The sequence below is a fragment of the Empidonax traillii genome, unplaced genomic scaffold, assembly GCF_003031625.1.
Source record: "Empidonax traillii isolate 1590-97213 ecotype Southwest subspecies unplaced genomic scaffold, ASM303162v1 scaffold1492:size189942, whole genome shotgun sequence".
In the NCBI taxonomy this organism is placed as follows: domain Eukaryota; kingdom Metazoa; phylum Chordata; class Aves; order Passeriformes; family Tyrannidae; genus Empidonax; species Empidonax traillii.
Genome location: NW_020956685.1, coordinates 151,175 through 178,751, shown reverse-complemented (window position 1 = coordinate 178,751; position 27,577 = coordinate 151,175). Strand labels below are relative to the sequence as shown.

Genomic DNA, 27,577 nt, shown 5'->3' with positions numbered 1-27,577 from the left:
CCCGCGCTCCACTGCGGCACTGTCCTACAAAATCCTCTGCTGCAGTAATCGCTGGGAAAAAAAAAAACACGAGCCCTGCGTGCAGGCAGCAGCTCTGCCTGTAATGACTGCTGGGCTGTGGATCTGCACGGGGATAACTTTGAATTATTGTCTGCACTAAAACCCTGCAGTCTGGTGTGTGCCGGTAATGAAATGTTCTGGCTCCCTTTCCCAGGCTCGTGTTTCCCGCTGTCGGTGCTGGCTGGAGTGAGGCAGGGGAGCAGGGCTGGCAGCTCAGCAGTGCAGGGCTGTGCTGGGTTTGTAAATGATTCATGTCCTGAACAGGCTCCCCAAAATAAGTGTTGGGGTGAGCAGGGATCAGCCCTTGGGGTTCCCAGCTGGGTGCCAGCACTGAGAGCTGGAGCAGGCTCCCGGTGTTGATGTCACCCTCTGCCCCTCGTGGAACTATTTAGGTTGGAAAAGACCTTTAAGATCGTGGAGTCCAAGTCCTTTTCTTTGGCCGATGCTCCCGCTGGCACCAAGCCCAGGTGTGACATCCCAGAGCATGGACACAGTGTCACTGCTGGGGCTGTGGCTCCCGGTGTGACAGTGACAGGCTGACAAATGGGGTAAAAAGCCACCCCTGGGCTTCCCATGGCGGTGGCTGCTCTTTGTTTTGGCTTTTCTCAGCCGCCTTTGGGGCTGTGCATGTAGGAAGCAGTTGAGGAGGGGGATCCGTGTGTCTCTCTGCGGGGAGGGGGTGAAGGGGGGAGCCCCGGGGACAACCTTTGCTCATCACCACTGAGTAGCTGAGGCCATCGAGGCAGCTGATCCGCCTCTCTGCACATCTCCCGTCTGATATTTATAGCGCTCGTGTTATCAACTCAAATCAAAATCATGTGATGCTCCACTAACTTGCGCTGCCAGACTAATTAATCACCGGTGGGCTTAAGCAACTGGTCAAAGCGTCCATCCTTCCCTTTCAGCTCCAAGGGGAAAATGAGGGGCTGCCCAGTGCTTCCCAGTAATGTAACGTTGGGGGAACTGGGGGATCTGTTGGGGTGCACTGGAGCAGACAGGCAGCTCCTGCCTCCAGAGGCTGTGCCTGGCAGATGCAGCTGCTCCTGGTGCGGAGCAGAGCTGGGAAGGATGGGGAAGACAGAGGTGTGCACTGGAGGGGGGCTTTTACCTGCCCCCTCTTCCCCCCAGCGCTGTGCAGCCCTGGGGTGCTGCTGGAGGGGATCAGCAGCAGCTGATCAGTGCCAGCAGCTGCACTGACCGCTTCCCCATGTGACCTGCTGGGAAAAGTGGGGGGCTTGTCCTTCCCCCAGGAGCCCCCCGAGCCGCGGACGGCACAGGAACAGAGGTGTCATGCCCTGAACCAGCCTCAGGGGCCCAGACTGTCCCTGGGGGTCCCTGGGCTGGGGGTGCTGCCCAGTGTCACTGGTGGGGATGGGGGCAAGGAGGGGGGTGATACCGGGGTGGGCAGGGGTCACTGGGTGGTGTGACTGGGAGTGGCAGGTAATGGTGAGAGGGACCACTGAGCAGTACTGGAGGCATCTGTGTGACACAGGGGGTGGCAGGCGGGTGGCACTGTGGGCACGCGTGTACCACCGCAGGGGACAGGTAAGTGGCACCTGAGGGGAGGAACCCCGCTGGGCGGGTGTGGGGGCACACCGGGTGATCCGGGGTGCAGGGGCAGCGTCCCCTCATCCCCACGGCCGAGCCGGAGCGCTCCGGGGTGGGTGGGTCGGGGCGTGCCGCCGCTCCCGGCCCCGCCCCGCTTGTCGCAGCCCCGCGGTGCCGCGGAGGCGGCGCCGGGCGCGGCGCAGAGCGGAGCGGAGGATGCTGCGGGCGGGGGAAGCCGCCAGCCCCGGTCCCGGCCCCCGTCCCGGGCGGGAGGACGCCCCGCCGCCCCCCGCCCGCTGAGCCCCAGCCCGGCCATGGGGGCTCTGACCAGCCGGCAGAACGCAGGGGTGGAGGAAGTGGATATCCCCACTAATTCCGTCTACAGATACCCCCCGAAATCCGGTGAGCCCCCCGGGGGTCCTCGCGTCCCGGTGCCGCCTGTGGGGAGGGGGAGAGGGGAGCGAGCCGGGCGGGCACCGGGCACGACCTTGCTCCGGGCCGGGGTGTCCCTGTGCCCCCCATAGCAGACCCTGACGCACGGGGAGGGGGGCACCCTAAACATCTGGGGCTGATGAGGGACACCCTGGGTGCAAGCAGGGATGGGGTCACCTCGCTCGTGGCGCCCCTTTGCCAGCCTAGCACGGTTCCCAAACTTGGCTGAGTTGACGCGACTTTAATGACATTATTATTGTAATTATTTCTGTACCCGTGGTCTGCGGCACCGGGCGCCGAAGGCGCTTTTTATATTTATAGCCTGTCGATCCGTTGGTGGCTGCTCGGGAAAATCCTGGGTTTAAATTCCCGGGAGGATGAGGGAGGCTGGGGTGGGAGGGATTGGAGGGGATCCCTCCTTCCCAGGGCTCTGCCCCACAGCAGCACCCCAGCCTCTGCCTTCCCGGCTCCTCTCCCTGCCTGGAGGCTCGGTGATGATGCATCTCCTGCTCCTGAATCTGGCCCTGTCTCAAACCTTGTGCGTGACCTTGGAAAATGCGTCCCTCCCCTCCATGCCTCACTTTTCCCTGCAAGGACCGAGCTGAGTGGGTGTCCGGGGGGGGCTTTATGGGGGGCACGGCGGGGGGAGGCGATGGGGTCCGGCAGCGCTTCAGAGCCGCAAAAATACCGGCATCAGGGAACGATGCCCCGGAGCTCCCTGTGTGTTTGTGTGTGGGGGGATGTTGCCACAGGATCCTTGCGGCACTGAATATTATTAATAGGCAACTATTTTGGTAGTTAATAGGATAAGGTAAATGCTTGGATCGTTAGCGCTGTGACAAATTGCTCGCTAATTACAACTAAAGACCTCCTTAGGAAGAATTACAGCCAACACAAACCCTGCGCTTGTCCTGGAAAGCTGTGCTTGTCTTTTTTTTTTTTTTTTTTTTTTTTTCATTTTAACCTAAAATAGGTTACACAGCTGGCTGGAGATGGCCGGTCCTTGGCAGCCTGGCCTCCTGGGGGTCTTCCCCTGCTCCCTCTTTCACATGGTTTCAAGGCCTCTGTCACCTTGATGCCAGGTGAAGCTGGACCACCCCATCCATGGGTTTGCTCTTTGCAGGGGCTGTGGCTCCATCAATTAAGGGTTTTTTCCTTGTGACTCTATTCTTATTTAGGGGCTCCTGAAATATCTGAAAGGGTGGAGGGTGCAAGTCCTGTGCCCTGTTCTGAGGGAGCAAGTGCACCCAGCTGAGCACTTCCAAACTCATCTCAGCTGGTGGAGGTCACCAGGATGATGCTTCAGTCCGGCTTCCAGGGAGAAACTGGGGCTCCTGGGTGTGCTCAGCTGGGCTGGTCCCACGGGTGGGGCCTGGGCAGAGATGGGGGACGGTCCCGGCGCTGCCTGGGGAGAGGGGCAGGAGGTGCCCAGGTGACGTGGCCAGCTGCACTGGGACGAGGGCAGGCTGGTGGCAGTGGGAGATTATGGCTGGTTTGCTTTTAATCCGAGTGGGATTTGCCTTCAGCGCTGCCGGCAGCCTGAAGAGGGGGGACGTGCAGGGCGGCGGAGCCGATTCCTCCGTGGCGGCAGCGCTTCTCACGCCTCGAATGCCGGCTGGAAACAGCCGCTGGCTTTGGAGTGGGATCTCACGGGACCCTGGGGCATTTCCCTCTCTCTAGGGATGTGGCTTTGGCTCGCTTGGAATGGCCAGTGCAGCCCGTGGGAGTAGGGCAGCTGTGTCTTGTCCCAGTTAAACATCTCCCCATCCTGGGGGTCCCATCCCCTCCAGGCAAGGTGTAAATGGGATTAATTAAGCCAGAATTTTGAAACAAGGGCTCGGGTTTACTTCAGTGGCTGGCAAAGGCAATAGGAGGGAGAGCCAGCTGGGGCTGTTTTTTGGAGCCCACTGCCTGGCTTGTGGGACGACTGTGGGGCAGGTCCCCAGCCCCTGCCACTGGCTGTGGTTGGCACTGAGGTCCCCTGGGGCACGTGGGACCATGAGTAGGGCACTGGCTGGGCAGAGGAGCACAGGGATTAACCCGGCAGTGACACCCCCTGTCCTGGGGCACTCGGTGGTGGCACTGCCAGGGCGGGCAAGGGCTGACGCAGCAGTGCTGCAGACAGGGTTTGGCATCACCTCCAGCTGCTGCTGGTCCTGTTTGCCTGCTTTAGAGCACTGAATTAAATAATGGGCTGCCCAGGGGCACTCAGAGCCTTTTAACCATCACAGCACCCTGTGCTGGCACCCACTGCCGCAGGGTATCCCTGTGCCAGCTCCGTGCCACGGCCACCCGGCTGGGCTGACCGCAGGCTGTGCAAATCCGGTGCTTCCCCTCCCTGGGAGCGTGTGGATGGGCTGGGAACGAGCTGTTCTATTTTAGCTGCTTTGGAGAGTGAGGCTGTAACGTTGGAGAGCCCGAGATTGTGGTACCAGAGCTGAGCAAGACCCCATGAGGGCTCAGGGGACAGTGCAGGACATGTGCCAGTGTGCCAGAGGCACAGGCACAGCCATAGCACACACCAGGGGCTGTGCCCTTGGGGTCCTCGCCCTTCTCTGTGCACCTGAGCAGGGTGGCATCCCTGGCACTCATGGGGAAAAGGGTGCTGGTGCTGGCAGATGTGCAGGACATGCTTTTTTTTTTTTTTTTTTTTTTGCCAGGAACCTCAGGCAGTTTGGGTTTATTCCCCCTTTCCAGCAGTCCTTCCTGAGATGCGACCGTCCTTGACGGGCTCTCCTTCCCCGGGAGTAGGCGTTGGGTGAGGATTTACAATTAGCTGATAATAAGGTGTCTGTGCCTGGAAGGTGCTTCCCTCCTCTGCCACCTGCCAGTGCCCATGGAGTCACCGACACGCTCCTGTGCCAGTGCCCTGGGCTTTCCCATTCTGGTGCTTCCCTGGAAGAGCCTGGCACAACTCAAGGCTTTTGTTTAATGACAAGGGGTTTGGAGGATCCTCCCTGTGAGGGAGCATTGGGCTGGTGCTGTTTGCTGTGAAGGGGGAGCTGAAGCCTCTTGGGGCTGTGCTGGAAACCTGCAGGGATGCTCCCAATCCCTGGCAGGGAGCCTGGGTGACAGCAGTGGGATCCTTGCCCACTCTGCCCGTCCTACAGGAGCCCCCAGCACCCACCAGACTACGGCTGGTGCCATCACAGAGAGCCTGTGCTCGATTTTCCAGCTTTTTCCTGGTGCTGGGACGGCTTTTCTTCAGGTTTAAATATTATTTTATTTTTACCATCTCCTGCTCTTGCTCCAAGTCAGTGCCAGGAAAAGCTCCTGATGGCCCCGTTCTCCCCCGGCCGTGCCATTTCAGGCAGCTCCGAAGGCACTTTGCTCCTGGGGTTGTTTTTTTTTCCACGTGGCCGCGTCCTTCCAGGCGAGCTGCCTATAAATTATGTAGATGGAAAATGGGACCTGAAAGCAGCAGGCATCAATAATTGATGGTCGACGTTTGCTAGCGGGCACGCTGCATCCGGGCATCCCGGTGCCACGGGGCCTCGGGGCGAAGCTCTGTGGCCCCACTCACCCCTCCTGCCCTGGTGTTACATCCCTGCTCCTCCACCCCTCGGGCTTTGGGCTTGGCTTTGGTTTTTAAATGCAGTATTAAAGCCTGATCCAGCCCTGGACAGTCCCTGCATGTGCTGGAAGCCTCTGACTGCAGTCCCCACAAGCAGAGCTGCAGCCCAGGCTTGAGCTCCTTTTGTCTGTGGCCCCAATGGTTTAGTTTTGGGGTGTCCCCAGGGGGGGCTGTGGATGGATCTGTGCTGGTGGGTTTGGGGTTTTTAGAAGCCAGACCTGTCCCTGTGGCCATAGAGATGCAGGACACCCTGTCTGTCCTACATCCACTGCCTCTCCTGACTCCCATGCTCACCCATCGCTGCTGCCCTATCCTGTCCCCCTTTCCCTTCTTTTTCCACGTCAGTTCCTGACTCTTTTGCCCAGCTGGATCCTGTGCCACAACATGCTTTCCCCATGCAGCCCAGATCTCATGGACAAGGAGCAGGCACCAGTCAGCTCCTGTCTGGGCTGGGAGGAAAATCCCTTCCAGTGGAGAAGTGCCTGACCTGGGGGCTGCTCCCAGCTTAGGGAACGGGTTTACCCTGCAAGGGAAGAAGGGACACTGGTCATTGCCCAGTGTTCATCAGGGCGACGTGGAACACTTTGCAAGGGCATTGCTGAGCTCCTGGAGGGTCTGCAGCCCCCCCAAAATCCTCCCTCCTGCAGGTGAGCCCTTCCTAGGGAAGGCTGCAAGCTGAGAACTGAGGGAACTCGGTTCAGTTGTGCTTTGCCCACCTTCCTGGTGGCAGCTGAAGCAAATTTGTGTCTGGCTGTGGACGTGCTGCCTTGGGTGGCACACAAGGTCCCTGTCACCGGGCTCTGGACAGGATCAACCCTGCCTGTTTTGAGGGCTGTGTGCCTGGTCCATGCTGCCCCTTCCTGGCAGCATCCCTGGGGATGTGGGAGCTGGCCTGGCTCCTCTGGGACTTGCAGGGTTCTGGGTTCTCTGGCAGGTCAGGCAGTGCTGCTGCCTCTTCTGCCTCCTCGGGGCATGAGCTGGTGTTAATGCCAAGGATTAGCAAGAACTGCTCTCCTGCTCTGCCACCCTGGGAGCTGTCTCCTCTTTCTCCTCACAGACCAGGATCGGGCTACCCCTGCCAGTGCAGGGATGGCTGAAGGTCGGGATGACCTTGGGTGGCTCAGGCCACGCTGGGGCTCACAGGGATTTCCTGGGAAGGGAAAGGGGAGCAGGTGCTGCAGCTGCCAAAGCTCTGGGGTGTGAATCTGCTCCCGTTAAATGCCCCAGGGTGGAGGAGCCCCTGGGTCTGGTGCTGCCATGGGAATAGACCCCTGCACCAGCCTCTCCCCTTCCTGGCTCTGTCTGCCCAGATTTTGGCCATATGAGCAGGGGGAAGAGGGGATGCAAGGCAGTCTTGGCCAGCTCTCCCTTGGCCTCTTCCTTCCCTGGGGGCTGTCAGCGTGTGAGCTCAGCCCGAAAGGCTCCCAGCAAGGTGACCCTGGGGACAAAGTCACCTCGGAGCCATCGATCCGGTGGCTTCGTGCCGCTCCATCGTCCAGCTGAGGCCCCCTCCTCCCCCTCTGCTGAGGCACTCGCTGTGTTTTCATTTCCAGGGAGCTACTTTGCCAACCACTTCATCATGGGAGGCGAGAAGTTCGACTCCACGCACCCCGAGGGGTATCTCTTTGGGGAGAACAGCGACCTCAACTTCCTGGGGAACCGGCCCGTGGTGGTGGGTACTGGAGGGGACACGGGGCTGGGGGGGGATGTGGAGCACAGGCACACCCCTTCCCAAACTGGCAGTGGCTGTGTGTGTCATGGGGTGCATGATATAAGGCTGCTGTCTGTCCCCCTCCAAGGGCAGAGCCAGCCAAGCACGCTTGGGGCGGCCTGAGTGGATTCTCTGATGTGTAAAGTAAGGGTTGGGTACTTGCTGCAGCCTGTCCTCTGCTGGGGACTAACCCCCAGTGGTGAGGGAGAATAGGCTGATTTAATCCAGCTCCTTCTTTCTCACTCCCTCTCTGAGATCTGCTTTGCCTTTTGCTTTTCCATCTCAGCCAGGACCCATATCCCAGCCTAGAGGGCATGGGGTGGGGAGCACACTGGAGCAGTGCTGTCATGGTGCAGGGTAGAGTATCTTGAACAGGAAAAGGTGAAAGTATTTCCCAGGCTCTATCAAAAAGGGGAAGAAGAGGGGGGGAAAAATGGGGAGGTTTGGTGAGGGCTGTGAGCAGCACTGATGGGTTTCACAGTGCTGGGTGCTGCCAGCTCCAGCTGGTCTCAGGATGTGGGAGGAACCTGCAACTCATACTCCTGGAGATGTTTTTTTGGGCTTGCTGCCTTTGGAAAGGGAGGAAATGAGAGCAGGGTTCAGCCGTGGCAGGGATGTCCCCGGCTCCATCTCAGCAGGGCGGCTCACCAGCATCAGCTGTAGCAGTTGGGGGGGGTCAAGTATTAAAAAAAATTCGAGGTGGGGAATTAAAGGCTCTAAAGCTCTTCTGTTGCGTCGAGATAAACCTGCCTGGTGCTTTGGCTCAGCTCTCAAGTGCTGCCTATTCCATGTTGGGCTGGCGAGGCTGCTGCCAGCCGGGTTCTTGTTTCCTCTTTGGAATTGGCTTTGGCAGCGTTTTGGCATCACTGTGCACTCCTTCAGTGGGGAAGTGTCCAGCCCTGGGCTATGCCAGAGCGGGGATCCTGGCAAAACCAAGGGCAGGAGCACCCCCAAATCCCATGAGCATTGGGTGGGCAAAGGCAGAGCCTTTCTCTCCATCCTCTGTGCTTTCCTGGAAAATGAGAAGTCAGCACTCGGAGTCTCTCTCCAGCAGTGACTGCTGAGAAATCCTCTTGATTACGGTAAAAGCCTCTAAACTGCCCAGTGAGCAGTTCTCGAGTCAGTGGCCCCGACAGCAGAGCAGCAGGGAAGGTAAAGGAACAGCTTGGAAACAGCAGAGAGGATTAATACGGCGTCACGAGCTGAATTTCACTGCTCCGGCTTAATTACCGATGGCCCTGGGCTGCAGAGCTGGGACCAGGATCCCTCTCCCTGGGGAGCAGGGGGAGCTTTGGGGCTGGGCTTTTGGGTCAGCCAGTTTTGGGGGCTCAGGGAGGGCTTAGGGAGGATCCATGTTGGTTGTGGTCCAAGCCTGTCTCCAGGTAACGCTTGGGCATCCTGCCCTTGTGCTTCTTGGCTGTGGTGCTTTCGTGTTCTGGACTCCTGTGAGAGCCCTGGTTGGGCTGTAAACAATGAAGATGGCCACTGCTTTTTTTGGTGGGGGATTTATTTTGGGTTCCTTGAGGATCAAGGGCCAGGAGGTCTTGGAAAAATTGTATCCCAGGTCCTCTCTGAACAGAGCTCTTTGTCTGAGCTCCGAAGAGCAACTGCTGCCACAGGGGGTGTGCAGAGCACCTGGAGGCTGTGCAGCTTCTCCCTTCCATGGATGCACGATAATCTGGATTTTCCAGCTGTGAACAGGTTCCAAAGGGGACAGGAAGGGCGTTGCAGTTTTAAGCAGCAGCCACCATGCAGGGGCTGAGGAACAGAGAAGCTGCTGGTGGCACCCAGAGAGCACAGGGGACACCGGGGACCGTTGAATGGTGACACTGGGTTTCCCTGCCCACGCAAACCTGCCAGGGTCTGCTCGTAGAAAAACCCCAAGAAAGATTTTTTTTTTTTTGAGGGTGTTTTTTTTCACTCCAGCAGAAGCTGGCCTGGAACAAATGTTGCTGCAGACACGTGTGGATGACGTGCTTCGCCACAACCCTTACCCACTTCTTTCTGTTGTGTTTCAGCTCGATTTAAAGTGACGAGATGCAAAACGTCCTGTGAACGGCCCCTTTCTGATGTGCAAATCCGGCTTGCGAAATTTAACTTTGGGGAAGGAAAAAAAGAAAAAAAAAAAAAATCCAGCCACCCCCAAAAAAGAGCTGCTCACACGTGGGTGTGAAAGAGCCCAAGGCAGTTTCTGCAGCACAGAATTTGCCTGTGGCACTTCCCCATCCCGCCCAACCCAACGGCCCCTGCAGGGGGTACCCAGGGGACCCGGCTGCCCCCTCCCTCCTCTGCCACCTGCCCCCGGGTGCTGCAGCAGGAGGGGGTTTGCACCCTTGGGTACAGCTGGTTAGGGCTTGGCTCATCTGGGCAGAGGCACCAACCAGCAAGATTTAATTAGTTCCTTAATTTGAATAGCAGGGGATGTATCGCAACATGGCACGACCTGTCGTGAAGTGGCTCAGCTCCAGCCCAGAGGCCTTTTCTCACTTTCTCCTTTCCAGCTGCCATGGGTGGCTCTGCAGGTGCACAGTTCTGCAGGTGCACGTTTTTCAGTCAAAAAGTTCAAAAGTTCGTTAAGGCCAGGCTAATGACTCTGCTGCCCTTTTGCCCTTCTGGAGGGGACTAGAGGAGTAGGATGCAGTTCTGCAGTGCTCGAAATTCATTCTGGTGTTATGCCTAGGCTTTAATCTGCCTTTGGATGGCCCCAGTGGGATTGGAGCCGTGGGATGGTTGGATATTGTAGTGCTGGGATGGTGGAGGAGGGAGGGGGCAGAGCTGTACCTGCACTGCTGGGTTCTGCCAGCTGCCTGTCCCAGCCTGTCCCTCTGAGCCCAGCACCGGTCCCTCAGCCCCAGCCATCCTGTTTTGCAGGGCTTTGGGGGGCAGGGAAGGAGATGATAGCTTTGGGTACAGGTTAGGTGACTGGGTTTCCTATGTGAGGACACCAGGGACATGGGGAGGGGTCACCTGGATCGCTGCAGGCCACCCCCAAGTGCCACTTGCAATTCGGTCTCGTCCCCTCAGTATTGGGGTGCAGTGGGTGCCTTGCTATCTCTCCTCTCTGGGCTGGGGGTGGTGTGGGGGGACAATGGGACACACTATTTCATCTCCTAAGGCAACAGTTGAGGCTCTTTGAGCATCTGCCCTCCCCGATGGCACCTGACACCCTCCTGGCTGTCCCCTGGCACGTAATGACAGCTGGGCAACAAGCTGGGCCTTAATTGGGGCTGATCCCTCCTGAACCTCAACCTGCGTGGGAGATGGAGATTGACAGGGGGGAGGTGGGTCCTGCATCCCTTCCCCAGTGTCCTTGGTCTCCTGTGGGTGACTGTAGTGCCAAGGAGAGGGTGTCCCCTCGGTGCCACTGTCTCCCCTTTTCCCTGTAGCCCCTGTGCAGGTGGACAGGAAAGACTGGGAAGGACAATGTTACCCTGGAGAGCAGATGCTGCTGCCTGCCTGGTCCTGCCCAGCTGCCCCACTGGCTCCCTGCTCTGGGCATGGGGCTGGAAGGGATCCCACTACCCAAATCCCATCCATCCCAGGGAGGAAACAGAGACATTTGTGCTGGTTCCTTGCCTGGTGGGCAGGGAGGGAGCTTCAACCTCATCCAGCAGCCTAAATATCCATCAGAGCTGCCTGCTTGCGCTCTAAATCCCCTCGCCCTCCAGCCGAAGGGACAAGGAACTCCTCTCCTCGTGACCCCTCCCTGATGAAATTATCCCTGCAGGGGGTTTTGGGATTGCTGTTTGCCGAGGGATGTCCTTGTCACCGTGCTGCCTGCGCCAGCGGGAGCAGCCCTGCCCACCCCAATTCCCTCCACGGGGCGTTGGGTCTGGGTCACTGGTGGGTCCGCAGCCACTCTAACCCCCCATGTGCGCCTGCCTTCAGCAGTGTCTCTCTCATCCTAGTTCCCTTACGCTGCTCCACCTCCTCAGGAACCCGTGAAGACCCTCAGGAGCTTAATCAATATCCGCAAGGACACCCTGCGCCTCGTCAAGTGAGTCCTGGCCGTGAGCCACGGGGAGGGAAGGGTCTGGTTGGATGCTCCCAGGGGCTGGCGTGCACGGGGCTGCTCTCATTTCAGCACGGGCTGATAGAAGGGATGAGGAGCCTGTCGTCTCCAAACGTGCCCTTCCCCTCGTGGTTCCCGCATGCCAGCACAGGCACTGCCGCAGGATTAAAGGAGCTTAGAGCTGCCTTTGAAGTGCTCTGCTTCTTCTTCCTCCCCCACCTTCCAAAGGCTTTGCTGGAGGGAGGCTGGGGATTGCGGCAGGGCTGTGAGGTTCGGGATTAGGCTGAAATCCGTCTGCGGTGCTTCCCAGCCTGTAAGGCTCGACCTTGGGCGTGCCGGGCCCTCCTGGCGTGCCTCAGTTTCCCCCGAGGGAGGGCAGCCGCCCCTTTCTGGGGCCATTCCTGAGCGGTGCCCATCTCCTGGACCCTCTGTGCTCCCCAGGTGCTCGGAGGAGGTGAAGACCCCCGGGGAAGAAGTCAGCAAAGCCAAGGTGCACTACAACGTGGAGTTCACCTTTGACACCGACACCCGTGTGGCCATCACCATCTACTACCAGGCAACCGAGGAGTTCCACAATGGGGTGGCCAGGTGAGGAGCCTCCAGCCTCGCCCATGTTCCCCTCTAGCCTGGCCTGTGCTCCCCCAAGCCCGGTGCATGCCCCTGGCTGATGGACCTGGAGCCCCTCCCTCCTGGAGCATCTCTCCTCTTCAGGGCATGAGACAGCTGCTGGTGGTGCTGAGGATGGAGGGGGGCTCCTTCTCCTTCCCCCAGGTGCCACCACTCGGTCCCTGCCAGCCCCTGCCACCTTTTTCCCCATCCCATCTTGTTCCCTCTCTTTACCTTCAGGTCAGAACAGAGATCAGGAGAAATCATTGTTCCTCCCGGTGCTCTCCAGGTCCCCTCCTGTGCTGTGTTGGCTGCCCTGTGTTTATTTTAGCCCTGTGGATTATTTTAGCCCCTTTTAGGACTTCTTACCTCAGCCTCAAGAAGCATCTGGGAGGGGAGGAGTGACTTCCTCCCAACTCCTGCCTTCCTGACGTCTCCATGATCTGGGGGGACCAGGGGGAGTGTGGGGACACCTGTGGTGCCCTAACTCTGTCCTCTCTCCATGGGACAGCTACATCCCCAGGGACAACAGCCTGCAGTCGGAGACAGTGCACTACAAGCGGGGGGTGTGCCAGCAGTTCTGTGTGCCCTCCCACACCATCGACCCCTCAGAGTGGAGCGAGGAGGAGGTGGGTTCCCCCAGCCCCAGCATCCACTGTGGGGCTGAGTATGATGATGTAGCAGTGACAGAGGCTTCATCCCACCTCCATCTCACCAATCCTCTCCTGTCTCTCCCCAGCTGGGCTTCGACCTGGACCGGGAGGTGTATCCCATGGTGGTGCAGGCGGTGGTGGATGAAGGAGAGGGTGAGGAGGGGGTTCCTTGTTGGGATGGGCTTTCCCAGCTGCTGGCATTGTGATGCCAATTGGGCAGAGCCTCCTGCTTTTCTTTACTGCCACTGTGGCTCTGCCTGTCCCCTGAGCCCTGTGTGTCCCTTTGTGTCTTGCAGAGCACCTCGGGCACTGCCATGTGCTGCTGGCCACCTTTGAGAAGGTAAGTGCCAAGCTGGGGCCATCCTCCCGCTCCTACCCCCTCACTCACTGGCCATGAGAGCCTGGAGGATCCCTGAGGGGCTCAGGATGGTTCTGCTGGGCTGGGGCTGTTTTGGGGCTGCTCCTCAAATTCTGGCGCTATTCCCTCATTTTAATCACCCACTTCAGTGGCATTTGGGCTCAACTCCATCTTCCTTCCTCCAACAAGTCTCTAGCTTTTAATGCCTGTGACATCCCACAGCTCCCTGGTACTGGGGTGTCAGGAAAAGCCAGAATTCCTGCTAAATTGACCAGTTGGGAGTGAGGAGGGAACAGTGACAACCATGGGGTGGGTGGGTGCTCCAGCACAGCAGCCCATGGGTGCCCACCCATGTGTTCTCTCCTCCTTCCAGCACAGCGATGGCACCTTCTGTGTGAAGCCTCTCAAGCAGAAGCAAGTGGTGAGTGTCTGAGTGTCCCCTGAGGTGGTGGCAGCTCCTCTGCAGACCCTGGAGAGGAGGTGTTGAGGGGCTTTTGGGGAGCCCCTGCCCTGCCCCTGCCTCCGGGGGAGCATTTTGGATGCAATTTCGAGTGTGTCAATGCAAAAAGAATCGATGCATGTCTCTGCTCCTCACCCTTCCCCGTGGGATTGCAGGTGGATGGTGTGAGCTACCTCCTGCAGGAGATCTACGGCATCGAGAACAAGTACAACACACAGGATTCCAAGGTATGTCCCTGCATCCTGTGGGCCTCACCTCATCCCCTCTTCCCTTCCTCTAGCGCAGGTCCAGTCCCTAAAACATGCTCAGGGCAAGAGCTGGCAGCACAGCACAGAACTGCTGGTGTTTGGGGACATTTTGTGCTGGCATCGAAGCTGCAGGAGGCAGAAAGCTGAATGACTGAGCTCTTCCCCCATCCCTTGTGGTCCTGTGGGAAGGTGATGGCTGGATCTTGCTGGCTTAGACAGGGAGTGTGGGGCTCAGGGAATGGGATGTGCCTCGTGCTCTGCTCTATACGTGTAAAAGTTGGGGTGAAGGTCGAATCTCTTGCCTCTGGCCCCATCTCCCAGCCTCCAGCAGGGGAGGAATAAGAGCCAGGGGTGTATTTCAAGAGCACGCAGCCCGTGGACACAAGCAGGACCTCACAGTGAGCACTCTGAGCACCCAGGCACTATTTCAGAGCACCCCACCCTCGTGCCATGTGGGCTGGGGACACTGAGGGCCCTGAGCAGTGCCCATCCTTCCCTCGGGGCAGGTGGCCGAGGACGAGGTGAGCGACAACAGTGCCGAGTGTGTGGTCTGCCTGTCGGACGTGCGCGACACCCTCATCCTGCCCTGCCGGCACCTCTGCCTCTGCAACACCTGCGCCGACACCCTGCGCTACCAGGCCAACAACTGCCCCATCTGCAGGCTGCGTAAGGGCCGGGGCTGGTGCCTTGGGTGGGGTGGCTGGCACCTCTGGGAAGGGGCTGGCATCTCCCATCCTTCATTCTGCAGTCCCTCCAGCCCCATGTGTGGTGATGCCCTGCAGAGTGGGGATTGCCCCTCTTGGAAAACGGGGTGGTATTTTTTTTTTTTGAGGGGTCTCCTCTCTGCGCCCGGTTTTCACCCCCCTCCCCTTCTCCCCTGCTGGCGCAGCTTTCCGAGCCCTGCTTCAAATCCGAGCCATGAGGAAGAAGCTGGGTCCCCTCTCGCCCACCACCTTCAACCCCATCATCGCCTCGCAGACCTCGGACTCCGAGGAGCACTCGGTCAGTGCCTGGCTGAATGCAGGACCCCCACCCCTTCCAGCCTGCTGAGATCAGGGTGGGGATGTCTGGGGAGCCATGTGCTTCCCAGGGAAAAGGCTTGTTTGTTTAATGCAAATGGACCAAAATGCAGGGTTGGTATTACATAAAGAAGGGATGTTTGGCTGGGTGTCTGTTCCCTGGGTTTATCTTCTCCCTGGGACACCCTCATCCTGCTGGGAGGGAGGGAGTGCAGCAAAATGGCCCGGGGAGGATCATCACCCTGTCTCTTCCTTCTCCCTAGTCCTCAGAGAACATCCCCCCTGGCTATGAGGTGGTGTCGCTGCTGGAGGCCCTCAATGGGCCACTGACGCCCTCGCCAGCTGCTCTGCCCCTGCGGGCCCTGGGGGACCCCCCGGGCGTGGGGACCCTCCCCTCCTACGGCAGTGATGGCCCCCTGCCCGCCCTGAGGGCCCTCTCACCCCTCCAGCGCCTGCCTGACTGCGGTCCCCCGGGGCTCAAGCTGAAGAAGAGCATCTCCAAGTCAGTACGAGGGTGGGCACAGGGGTCTGGGAGGGCCCAGGGGGTCTGTGGGCGGGGGTGAAGCCTTTTGCTTTGCCCTCTCTGGCCAGGTCCATCTCACAGAACTCCTCCATCCTGCCCGAAGAGGAGGACGAGAAGTCATGCACCGAGTCGGAGTCGAGAGTCTCCAGGAGGAGATCCCCAGCCCGGTGCGAGGAGGTGAGTGCTGGTGGTGAGCCGAGGCACTGGAGGGGCAGCAGGTCTGGGGAGGCTTGGGACTAGAGGGCGTGGCTGGGGTTTGAGGATGCTTCAGCGGTTCATCTACGCTGAATATCTCCTATCCCACCCTTCCCATGGGCTGCTCTTCCAGGAGTGTGGCGCGACACCAGAGAGCGAAAACTTCACCCTGTCATCATCAGGAGCCATTGACCAGTCCTCGTGCACTGGGACACCCCTCTCTTCCACCATTTCATCCCCAGAAGGTACAGATGGGGCTCCCCCCAGGGGTGGGGCTCGTGGGTGCTGGCAAGGCAGGAGAGTGGCATCGTGGTCTTAGGACCGTCCCACTGCAGGGGGATGCAGAGTGGGTTGCCATGGCCCTTCCCAACCTGTCACAGACACTTCATGGAGCCCCCCAGGGTGTCACCTCTGCTTTGTCACTTGTAGACCTGGAAATGGGGCTCATGGAGGCACCAGTCACGTCTGCTTTGCCACCCCACAGAAATGGGGGGCCCACTGCTGGCAGCTTTGCACCTGTCCCATCTCCATGGCATGGCAGTCCTTCCTCCTCATTAGCCCCCTCTTTAATCAGCGGGTGCTGTGCCGTGATTTGCACTGAGGGGCTGGGGGGTCCAGCAGCCCCGCTCAGCCCCTGCTCTCCCCCAGAGCCCGTCAGCAGCAGCCTGGCTCAGTCCGTCATGTCCATGGCCTCCTCCCAGAGCCAGCACTCCCAGCTCAGCACCGACACTGTGTCTTCCATGTCTGGCTCCTACGTTGCTCCTGGCACAGAGGAAGAAGAGGAGGAGGAGGAGGAAGAGGAGGAGGAGGGGGACATGCTCCCCTCACCCGCAGCCGCAAGCGCCACAGCCTCTGATGGAGAGGTAGGGGCTGGGGGGTTGTTGATGGTGCCCATCACCCCCAGGTTGGAGAGCTTTCCCATGGGATGTAACTTTTCCTCCAAACCCACTGGCACCAGGACTTTTTTATTTGTTTTTCCATCCATCTTTCCCCCCTTCTTCCTGCAGTCAACGCCTGTGGAGTCCCCGGATGCAAACTTTGTCAGCATCTCTGCCGAGGAGCGCGATGCCGAGGTAACTGTAACCACCCACGAGGGACTGGGAGCTGTGGTGACCCCCAGCGTGGAGGGGGGATCCCGGTTGCATCCATCTCCGGGTGCCCAGGGAGGGAGAAGCTGGGCAGCTGGCACCACACTCCCCTGGGGCTGGAATGGGGAAGGGGCTGCCGACACATCTGTGTCCCTGTGGGCTGCCCTGGGGATGGATGAGGCAGTGGGGCTGTCCCTTGGCCATGATCGTCCTCCTGGTCCATGGAATCTCCCAGGGCCAGGGACATTCCCCCAGGGGCACCTGGGAGCAGCCCTGGCTAATGCTGCCTCTCGCCTGTGCCGCAGGGCAACGACGTGCTGGAGGATGAGGATGCCTCTCCCACGCAGGAAGACGGTAAAAGGCCCTGGCTTGTTGTTGTCCCTTCACATTCAGGTCGCTGTCACCAGTGGGCAGCCATGAGTGGCAGGTGCTGTGTTGTCTCCAGCTCCCCTCCCTGCCATCAGGGACAGCCCTGGGTGACTCCACAGGCACCAGAGCCAAGGAAACATCAATCACAGCAGGGCCACCCGTGGGTGGGTTGAACACCAGTGAGTAGGGGAGCCAGGTGGCCGTGGGGGACCCCAGTGAGCTCAGTGCAGGACATGGAGCAGGTGATGGTTGATGTGCAGCATCCAGTGGTTTTTCCAACAAGCCAAGTGGGAAAGAGGCTTCACTGTGTTTTCCTCCTCAACAAGGTTTTCCTCACATCTCTGAAAGCCTCCCCTGTAGGGATTAAAGTCTGGGCTGATTCCCATAGTAAAGGGGCTGCAAAGCTGTTCCCCTTGGGATGCTTTCCTCATGTTTTTTGGCCTGTCCTCAGTGTGATTTCGCAAGTCAACATACGCACATCAAGGGCTCTTCTTGCCTCCTCCTTTGAGCTCAAATAGCCAAGGAAAGAGTTGCCATCAGCCACCAACTGCCCTGGTTCGCTTTTGGGCAATAGGGAGGCACATAGTGTGCCCCTTTCTGTATTTGCAAGTTTCTTGTTAGCAAATTATACCAAAACTGTTTCCCCCTCCAACCCGGGCACTCAGCCAAGCTGGAAAGCAGGAACCATCCCATCCCCAAAATGTGGCCTCTGCCCTGCAGAGAACTTCTTGCTGATGGGGAGATTCAAATATGACAAGTAGGGACAACCAGGGGCTGTGGTGGACGTCCACAGGCATCCCAACGATTCTGGGAGCAGGATGGCCTTTCTCCTTAGGACACGGTCCTGCTCCCATTCTCAGCAGGGCTTATTTGGGAACATCCCTCCTGAGGTTCAGTCACCTGCATCTGATGGATGCAGGCGAGGACCTGGGGGCTGATCTCTTGTACAGGTGGTGCTAAGAAGCAGATTTAACCTCCTTCAGCCCCCAAAGCCTCCATTTCCCTGCAAAAGCTTGGCTACGGCTTCTTTCGCCCCTCGCATCCAGCTGCTGCCTCCTCCGGGCATCCACACGGCTCCCACACGCACCCATGGTGCTGGGCAGGCTCTGGCAGGAGGTGATTGATGCCACTATGGCCTGGCTCTACCGCCCAGGGAGCACTCAGCTGTGCTGGGGGGAAGGTTTGGCTGAACCCTGGGCGGGTTCACGCGCGTGCCCATCGCTGCATCGTCGCTGTCCCGCTGCCCTCCGGCGCGAGGGAGGGAGCAGCTCGGGCTGTGCCCAGGAGTTATTGTCCGCTCTTCACCCGCTCCCACCTAGATGCGTTGTTCCTACCTACTTTTTGTTTTTGAAAGAGGCTGGGGAGGGGAGAGGAAAAACCCCAGAAACCCCACACCCCCGCCCCGGTGCTAAAAAGGCAGCGTGGAGCCCCAGCGCCGTTAACTGCCTTAACTCCCTTCCAGGCCCGAGGACAGGCGCTTTCCTCGGTCTGAGGTGTGACAATAACAATGACATGGGCATCGCACACGTGAAAGCGCTGGACAATAAGCTGTGCTCTGAGGCCTGCTTACCTGGTGAGTGGCCGTCTGCTGAACATGAACTTGGGTTGGGGGGGGGACAGTCCCACTCTTCCCTGCATCCCCCCAGCCCTTTGTGTCCATCCCTCCTCTCCCGTCACCGTCATTCCCGCCATCCCAGCCACCACCATCCCTGCCAGGCCGTCCTCAGTGCACCCCACCACCCATCTCGCTGCAGGGCCGAGCACCAGGCACGTCACCCCCCATAGGTCAGGGTAGCCTGTCCCCACTGGAATGTCCCCAGGGGGCTGCAGACCTGCTTTGATGGGATGTTCTGTCCCTTGGCCAGGGGGCTGCTGGCAAGGTGGCACAACTGTAGCCTGGTCCAGGCTCATGGTGGGAGCAGCAGTATTTGCACTGGGATGTGATCCACAGCCAGTCCAGCTTTACATCAGGAACTGCCTGCTTCTTCCTCTTCTTCTTCCTCTTCCTCCTCTTCCTCCAAGGCCAGGGAGATGGGGCATGTCAGGTCCAGTCATCTTTCTACAGAGCCCCACATTCATCCCTCTTTCCCATTTCTTCATGCTTTCTCTCCCACCCTCCTTCCAGTTCTGTTTCCTCCCACCCTCTCTCCATCTCTTTTTTTCTCTTCTTCCTTCCCCCCAGGCTCCTCCGTCCGTGTGAAAGTTCATGTTCGCTCTGTGCCAACACGGTTCTCTCCACCCACGCTTGTGTCCCCTCCCTGCCCAGAGTTGCACAAAGGTGACAAATGTATTGGTGACCCCTGGTCCCCCCACGGGCCAAAGGGAGCAGTGGGCTGGGGACCCTTCCTCAGCCTGTGGGTGGAGAAATGGGGCAAACAAACAAGACAAAGCCCTCCGAGGGGTCTCCATCAATACATTTGTGGACAAGTTGAAAGCAACTCTGCCCTTGCCTTGCCCCTCTGCCTAACTTTGTGGCAGGTCCCAAACCTGCAGCAGGTGCTGGAGAGCCAAGAGGGTGGGTGAAACCCACTGGAGGGAAGGGAAATCCTTTTCCCCCACCTACTCCATTGGAAAAGCCTCCTCTCCTGCTGCCGTGCCTGTTCCTGGTGGTTTCTGTGCTGGAGAAACACAGCTGAGGCTCTTGGGGAGGAACAGGCTTCTGCCACAAAAGTCCTATGTCCCCTCCATCACCCTCTGGAAGCAGCTGCCTGAGCCCTGCCAGCCCAGGGAGGCTGGGGAGGGAGCTGGGGGGGTGTCCCAGCAGCACCTCTGTCTTGCTGGGGAGCCTGGCAAAGCATCCCTTGGCTGTGGCACCAGCCAAAGCCATCCTTGACTGCATCCCCCTTGGTTGTGCCAGGGGGAGGATGAGGAAGGGGGAGCTTTGCAGCCCCAAAGGCTCCAGCACAGGGTCAGATTCTTGCTCTGCTGTGAGGAGTGCACTGGCCGTGTCCCCAGCCTGGGCTGGGGTGCAGGATCTGGCCCCCGGGACAAGCCCAGCCAAGGATGGGCTCTCCATCCTTTGGCCACCGTGCCTGTCCGTGTGTCTGGTGGCTGTGCTGCTTGGAGCCCTCGGCACGGAGCTGCCCTGCATGAGGGGCCATCCAGCCTCGGCATTTGCGGGGAAAAGCAGGGAATTACCACTCGTGCCAGGACCGGGGGCAGAGGAGGTGCAGAGTGGGGGCTCTAGGGCTGCCCATGGTCCCCCAAGGATGGCAGAGGGCCCAGTGGGAGGAGCACCAGTGATGTTCTCCATCCCTTTACACTCACTGTACGACATGATGTACTTTTTTCCACATCATGATGGACAGTGATTAATGTTTTACAACTTTCCCTTTTCAGATGTTGTACCAGTCTGTGTAGATCAGGATGTTCCAGCAGTTTTTAACCAGGGCAATGTCCATCCCAGGAGTGGTTGGAGGGGAGGTGTCACGTAATGTGACGTTGTCACATGTGCTCTGGTACACAATTTTTGGTAGGGAGTAGTTGAAGTTACAGCTATATAGAATTGAATGGTTAGAAAGCTGTATCTTTGTGTCATCCACTGTTAAATTACCACAAGGGGTTCTTAGACATTACACACCCTTGTTCTGTGGATACTGGGATGGATTCAGGATCAGTGTCAGGAGACATTTCAAAATGACAGACGCAGCTCTGTGTCCAAACAGGCATCTTGGGCTTTCAAAGTATTTACTTTCACATATAAACCCCTGTCATTGTCTCACCACACAAGCATCTACATCAGTGGTTTGCTATATGTGTGTATGATTGTTCTTAAAACCCAATGCTTGATGTTCTTGTGGATCTAGTTCTGTTACGAGCACAAGGATTGGGTATATGGTATAGAAGCATTGCATATTGCTAAGACAAAAGCTGTGACCTTATTAGAAATGGGGAGATAAAATCTGATTATAGACCACCAGGATTGAAATTCCCTTTCGAATGCAGTGGCAATATCCAAAATTACCTTTGCAATGTCAGGTTAATTCAAAATAAAAGTCCGTTTTTCCCTTCTCTGATTGTCACAGCACTGATAGAGTGTAGCCACAACTGAGCTGAGATACAGCTGAGTGCTGAAGGCACTTTGCTTTGAGCAATTCCCAGAGCATCAGACAGGTTGTTAGCATTTTGATATTTTCCTGAAGCAGAAAAGATAGTTGAATGTGACCACTCTGTGTTTCAAAGAGAGGATAAAGAAGAACTTAAGGGTTGCTCTGTAGTGCTCAAATCATTCATGGTTGTGCCCAATTTATTAGCCAGAGTTTCCAGATCAGTATTGTTCAATATCCCTGTTCCAGTTCCCAGTATACGAGTCAGATGTGAGAGGTGATGGCCTCTGGTTTAGTCAGGAAAACCATCCTGTAAAAGGTGAACATTTTGGTCTGATAGGAGAAACGTTGGTCTGCATGGACATTTCTGCTCTCTTTAAGGAACCAGGATGAAACAATGTTTGTTGTCGTCCAACCAATTTGACCTCATATGGTCTGGCCGGTGAAACATTCAGGAGTAGTTTGATAGGTTTGGGAGTATGCTGGGGAGTATGCTGGGCACCCTTAAACCCTCTAGGACACAGTCAGATTCTATATCATGAGGAGATAAGACCAGTTTTGTATCTTTCAATTTACAGTCCTTTAGGTTCACGGTGAGACAGACTGAGGGTGTTCCATATCTTGCGGTTTTGTTTTGGCTGTATCGTTCATCAGAGTTCTAAGGACTTGTTCCCAGTGCATGACAACCCCATTCACTGATTTTTGGGGACCTCTGAAGACAGTTACACCCTGGCCTTTGAGATCTGTGGTGTTCAAGTAGCCACATCTAGGAGAGTCTCCAAGCCCATGGAATGATGTTGAGATTTGATAATTATATTTTTGCCTTCTTGGTAGTGGAGATGTGGTTCCTCAAAGCTGCTGTGAAATCTCTGCAGATTTCAATCTGCTGGGGAAGGGCTTTGGGAGGAGGTGAAAGGCCACATCCCAGGGATTTTAGGACACAAGGTTTAACTAAAACATGCACATCTGTGTCCTGAGTGGAACCTGCAGAGCCATGGGGTGTGGAGCGAGTTGCAGGGGCTGTCCCCAGGGCTCAGAGCATCTTTGGCTGTAGCCACAATCAGGGGACAGGGTGGCAAAAACAGCTTTGAAAAGAGAAACTGGGGGAAGGTTCCTGCTGAAAAGGTTGGCACCAAGGTGGGAGGGCTGGGGAGCTGCTGCAGAAGACCTGAAATCCCCCAAGGGCTTTTGCTGATTTAAAGCCACAGATGCTCCAAGTGATCCCACAGCAGGCCAAGGGATCTGGTTGTGTTTCACTGTGAAGGGATTTAGGAGCTGGTCTGCCCAGGACAGGTTTGCTGGCTGCTGATGGCAGGGGAAACCCCTCCTGCAGCCCAAGGCGTGGACATGGGGCTGATACCCTGCATCAGGGCCAGACCCTGTCCTGCTGCCCCAGCCCTACCCCTCAGCAGCCTCCCAAGGGTGCACTGAGCTGAGCTGGCTCTCTGCACTGGAGCTCTGCAGTGACTTAGGCAATATCAAGCTCTTAATGGGATTTCGGTGTGCATGTACATGCGGTCCTGTTTAATTATCCATTCCCTCCGGGATCTGCAGACTTAACATGCCTCCCTCTCCAGCTCTGAGCTCGCCATGAAAAGCCAGTCGAAATGGCAGCTGTCACCTTGCATAAATCAGCAGGCAGCAGGATTTTGTTGCCTCCTTCTCTGGGGAAGCCTCATCCCTTGGCCTTAACGTGCCCTCGCACAGTCCCTCTGGCTCAGAGCTGCTCTGGGCACAGGGTTTAACCTCACTGGTGGGTGCAGCCCCCTGCTTTAGGGGCACACCCGCTTCCTGAGCCCCTGCTGGGTTTGGTGGTGCGACACAATCTTCTGCCCTGTCCCAACTGGAGGGTGCTGCCTGAATTGGGGGGAGCCTGCAGCCGGAGAGGAGTCATGGGGGCACCCCATGAGCATGCCCACCCCTCGGTTCTCCTTGGCACGAAACCCCCATGCATGAGGGACCCCTCTTGCTTGCAGGCGGTGAGACCCCTGGTCCCCCCCAGCCCCCGTTTGCTCGCTCGCGTGCATGTCCCCATCCCGCTGCCTCCTCTCCCACCTTCACCATGTGCCTTCTGGTCTCTCCTGCCACGCAGCTGCCGTGCCGGACTCCTGCCCCATTAACATTGAGGAATAGGTATGAGACCCCCAGAGCCCGCGCCCGCCTCGCGCCCTGTCACCCTGGGGGGGGTTGGCGCTGGGTTGGCGCCCCTCGTTCCGGCATTACTGGCAACCCCCTCGCTATCCAGGCCACGGTGACATCCCTTCGTGCCCAACCTGCAGCCCCACAGGGCGTCTGCACGTGCCCTCTGGCTGGGCAGGGCAGGCAGAGGCAGCCCCCTTTTCATTTGGGTTATTCAAACCCAGCCGTGGTCACGCTGGGATTTCTTGTTTGGCCCTCGGCATTCCCGAGAAGCCAGGGGCTGAAAGGGCTCCCCCAGCCTGGAGAGGTAAGTGCAGCCACTCACCAGCCCTCACCACAGCCACAACACAAAGGGAGGCTGGGGAAGTGGGTGTTACTTGGGAAATTAAACTGCATCCCCCCCCCCACCCCGTGGAAAGATGAGCTGAGAGCGTCAATGGGTTTTGGGAGCCCCTGACCCCCTTTCTTCTCCCCCCAGGCCCAGAGGCCGCCAACAACAACGTGTGGCTGCAGCAGACACCCGGCACCCGAGACCTGGAGCAGGCAGCGGCCACCCTGCCCGTGTGAGAGCTCAGCCTTGGCGGGGGCACGGACCCCCCTGCCCACCCAGAGGGACCCTGGTGTCCGGGTGCCATGGGCATCACCACCTCCGCCCCTCAGCTGCACCTGGACTGACTTTCAAAAGAAAAGACGGTAACCTCGACTTCTTCTTGGGGGCTAAAGCCATGTCACGTTGGAGCCCCTCAGTAGCACCTTCCTGTTCTCCAGCCCTGACAGGGACGGGCTGGGGTCCCCTCCTGCCCCTGGCCATCTCACACCCCCGGGCTCCTCTCCTCCAGCGTGCGGAGCAGATGGGACAGGGTCAGCCCACGAAAGGGGTCCTGGGGTGTGGATGGATGGAGGTGATGGGAGGATGGTGCTCAGGGGTGAGTGTCGGCATTGACATCCTCGGTGCATGAGCTGGTGACCTTCATGGGGGGCTGCCCTCCCCCCCAGGTTTGCTGGCCCATGCCCCTTCCATGGCATGGACTGTCCCCATTAATGCACTGACAGTGATGGTGTCCCCCCCAGCTCCCCCTCCCTCCACCCTCCTCCTGAGCAGCATGTGGGCTCCAGGGCCTGGCCCGTGAGGTTGCTTTTCCCCAGGAGATGGAGCAGGGTGGCAGGGGTGGGCAGGGCACCTGGTACCACCCCCAGCACGGTCACCAGCCCCTGGGGCATTGCTAACTTACCCTCACCGTCTTCCGCCCTGCTGTGAGCTCAGGGCTCGGGGCTGCGCCCTCTCTCTGGAACAAGTGCCAAAAGTGTCACCCCCGTCCCACCCGTCCTGCCCTCCCCATCGCACTTTGTAGCAGGGGGTGGATGAGGGTGTGGGAGCTGCCCCCCCATCCCTCCATCCCCATCCCTCTGGCCAGGGTCGGGCCAGCAGCATAAGCGGGTTTTGCTCCAGGGGACAGACACACACAGGGACAGAAAGGGGGAGGGATGAATCCACAGACCTCGGGGACCTGATGGGGCTGTCGGCAGAGGCCAGGCTTCACTCCAGAGAGCACCAGGGACAGTCAGAAGCCACTCTGAGGAGCATCAGACCCAATCTCCTGAGCTCTGGATCTGTTTGGGGCAGCCCAGGGTAGAGGCTGAGCCTCCCTTTTCCCCACTGGGTTTTGTCGTGCAGGTGTGATAGCAAGGCCCAACTCCTCTTTGCAGGAGGAAGCTGCAGTTCAGAGCCACCTTAGGACAGAGATGTTCATCCACTGAAAGCAACATCACTGTGGGGGGTGTGGGGAAAGCAAGTCCCCACTGCCAATCCCCACGTCAGACCGTGGGCTGTGCTGATGGCTGTGGCCCCTAAAGGGGAAAGAAGCCCTTTGGGAGTTGGGAGGTGTTTTCTCTGCTAGGGAATTGCTCACTCCATGGCCCAGGTGTGGGTCCTGCCAGAGGTGGGTTTGGAGTCAGCCATCCCGCTGCTCCCTCCTCTGGGCTGGCACTCTGTCACACCTCCTGGAAGCTCAACAGCTCCCAAATTCCTCCCTGGGCACTCAGAGCTGGGTCCTTGAGGTGAAGTGACATCTCCCAAATTCCATCCTGTGGGGTGCGGGATGGGAGCTGCAAACAGCAGGGAGGGCTCCAGTGGTGGGGACAAGCCCTGTGTCCCATCTGGGGACAGGCTGCATCCCCCTGTGGGGACACGGATTTGGGTGTCCCAGCCCCAAGGAACCACCAGCACTGCACTGGGCACAAGGAGAGCTTTGGAGGTTCAGCATCATGCTGAGCTGAGAAAAACAGGGAGGCCACATCTTCCATAACCTTCCAGCACAGGCAGGGATGGGAAAATCAGGCTGATGCTCCAGGAGTGGCTCATCTACCAAAGCTCAACCTTCCTCGTGGTTTCCAAGGGGACAAGGAGAGCTGGCCTGGCACCCTGGCACAGGGCTGTGATGGTGCTGGTGGCTGCCAGCAGGTCAGGGCAGAGCAAGCAGGTCCTGGGACTGACTGACTGACTGACTGACTGGGTTTTCTTGCTGCTCTGAGCTGTGTGTCCCCAAGGCTGCAGGAGTGGCCAGAGAAGCTCATGGGGTGGCTGCAGACCCGGGTGGCTGTGGGTGGGCACTGCCCCTCACTCGGAGCGACCGTGGCTGGCAGTGAGCCTGTGGAGATGGAGAGGAGCCAGGACGATGCTGTGGCCAAAGCAAAGTGCTGCTGCCTGGCTGTGAGCAAAGAATTCATCCTCTGGGTGGCACAGGAGAGACGGGATTTGGATTTGGGCATGGGTGACACCCCAGAAGGGACAAGGGACGGGCAGGAGCTGCCAGCGCAGTGTTGGGGGGGGGAAAGGTGACAGCCCCTTGTCTCACGGGGCAGCCTCTTGTTCCAGTGACCCACCAGTCAGGGATTTAAGGAAGGAAACCAGATTGCTGCTTACGACTTTGCTTTGAGCATGTTCTGGGTTTTAAGAGTATGTTTAATAAAGGGTATCTTATGTCGACAAAGTGTCCGGAGTAATTTTGTGGTTGCAGGCTGAGGGCAGTCGGGGTTTGGGGGGGCTTGGTGGGTGGAAACCCTTTTTGGATGGAAGTGTCCACCTACATGTCACTCAGGCACCTCCCCCATACCAGCCCAGCTGCTTCAAATGTCCTAAAATACTTCCCAAGGTCCCTTTGAACCTGCATTCCCAACCTATCCTAGACTTTGCCTCCTCTGAGCCCAGGATGGAGAAAGGACAAATGCAAAAAACCTCTGCAGGAAGAGTCTGACCTGGGGTAGAGGCACCTTCCTGGTGTGGGGTGTGGGTGGCCCCTGGCACTGCTGGGACAGATGAGGTCACCCAGAGGGAACTTTGGAGAAGAGGAGCACTGAGAAGCTGGGAGATCATGCAAGAGAAACCCATCCAGTGCTGGGGAAGAAAACTTGTGCTGGGAGATGAAGTCTTGAAGATGAGGAGGGCAGTAAGAGAGGTTATAATTTGGGTTTGATAGGGGGGCTGATGATGGTGGGGAGAAGCACCTTGCAGCTGAATCAGAATCAAAATCAGAATCAGGTTGGAAAAGACCTCTGAAGTCACTGAGTCCAACCTGTGAGCAAACAAGCTGCAGGGACAGGTTGCAGATGGTCAGATCCTGCAAAGGGGTCTCTGTTAAAGCCCTTGAGATGGCAGGCAGGGTGGGCAGGGTTTTCTTACAGAAGCCTATGGCTGTGATTTTTTGAACTAAATAAAGGCAGACCCCATCCTTTATTTTTGGGGTCTGCCATCCCCCCTTCAGCTTTGCCCTCATTGCTGTGGGTGCACTGGGAGCCAGAAGCGGGATGGAAGCACAGGTGGGAGGAAGAGGGCTGAGGTTGCCCCTGTGGGACAGGACACAGATTTTCATTGAATCACTGAATGGTTTGGGTTAGAAGGATGTTAAAGACCATCTCTTTCCAACTCCCTCTTGCTGTGGGCAGGAACACCTTCAACTAGACCAGGTTGCACTTAGCCACATCCAACCTGGCCTTGGACACTTCCAGGGATGGGGCAGCCGCAGCTTCTCTGGACAACGTGTTCCAACACCCTCGCAGTAGAGAGTTTCTTACTATTATCTAATCTAAACCTACTCCCTTTCAGTTTGAAGCCGTTCCCCCTTGTCCCATCGCTACGCGCCCTTGCAGAAAGTCCCGCTCCGTTTCCTCGCCGCTCCCCTCCAGGTACTGGAAACCCTCCACAAGTTCACCCCGCAGCCTCCTCATCCCCTTGGGGCTGCCGCGGCTGGGTTTGCCCCGGGCCGTGAAGGTCCCCCCAGCATCCCCGGGTACCACCACCCCCCTCCCCTCCCAAAATCCCGCCCGGTGCCCATGGCAACGCTCGGGCCAATGGCGCTGCCCGAGGATGTTTACGGGGCGTGGCGTCTCCGCGGCAACGCGCGAAGCCTCCCGGAGCCGCTACTTAACCCCGCGCCGGGGCGGCCGCGGCTCACGGCGGCTCGGCGGGCACGGCCCGGCCCGGGCACACCGCACGGAGCCGGCACGGGGCACCCCGGCAGCCTCAGGGCTTCTTCTTCT

The 27,577-nt window shown here is 58.2% G+C and overlaps 1 protein-coding gene across 8 annotated transcripts; it reads left to right on the top strand.

Moving 5' to 3' along the window:
* Nucleotides 1-1,852: 1,852 nt before the first annotated feature.
* RNF157 (ring finger protein 157) lies at nt 1,853-26,027 on the top strand. 8 transcript variants are annotated; one of them, XM_027907550.1, is made up of 20 exons: nt 1,853-2,010; nt 7,168-7,286; nt 11,234-11,322; nt 11,779-11,925; nt 12,455-12,572; nt 12,683-12,749; nt 12,893-12,936; nt 13,328-13,375; nt 13,570-13,641; nt 14,169-14,328; nt 14,552-14,664; nt 14,945-15,183; nt 15,273-15,381; nt 15,533-15,650; nt 16,048-16,262; nt 16,407-16,472; nt 16,793-16,841; nt 18,319-18,429; nt 22,995-23,035; nt 23,520-23,595. In XM_027907550.1, the coding sequence occupies exons 1-19, from the start codon at nt 1,923-1,925 to the stop codon at nt 23,033-23,035; spliced, it is 2,013 nt and encodes a 670-aa protein (XP_027763351.1). In that variant the 5' UTR covers nt 1,853-1,922; the 3' UTR covers nt 23,520-23,595. The 8 variants fall into 8 exon arrangements, with proteins under 8 accessions (XP_027763351.1, XP_027763352.1, XP_027763350.1 ...); XM_027907551.1 differs by having other exon boundaries at nt 15,533-15,644; nt 23,520-23,593; XM_027907549.1 differs by lacking the exon at nt 22,995-23,035 and having other exon boundaries at nt 15,533-15,644; nt 23,520-26,027.
* The last annotated feature ends 1,550 nt before the right edge of the window (nt 26,028-27,577 follow it).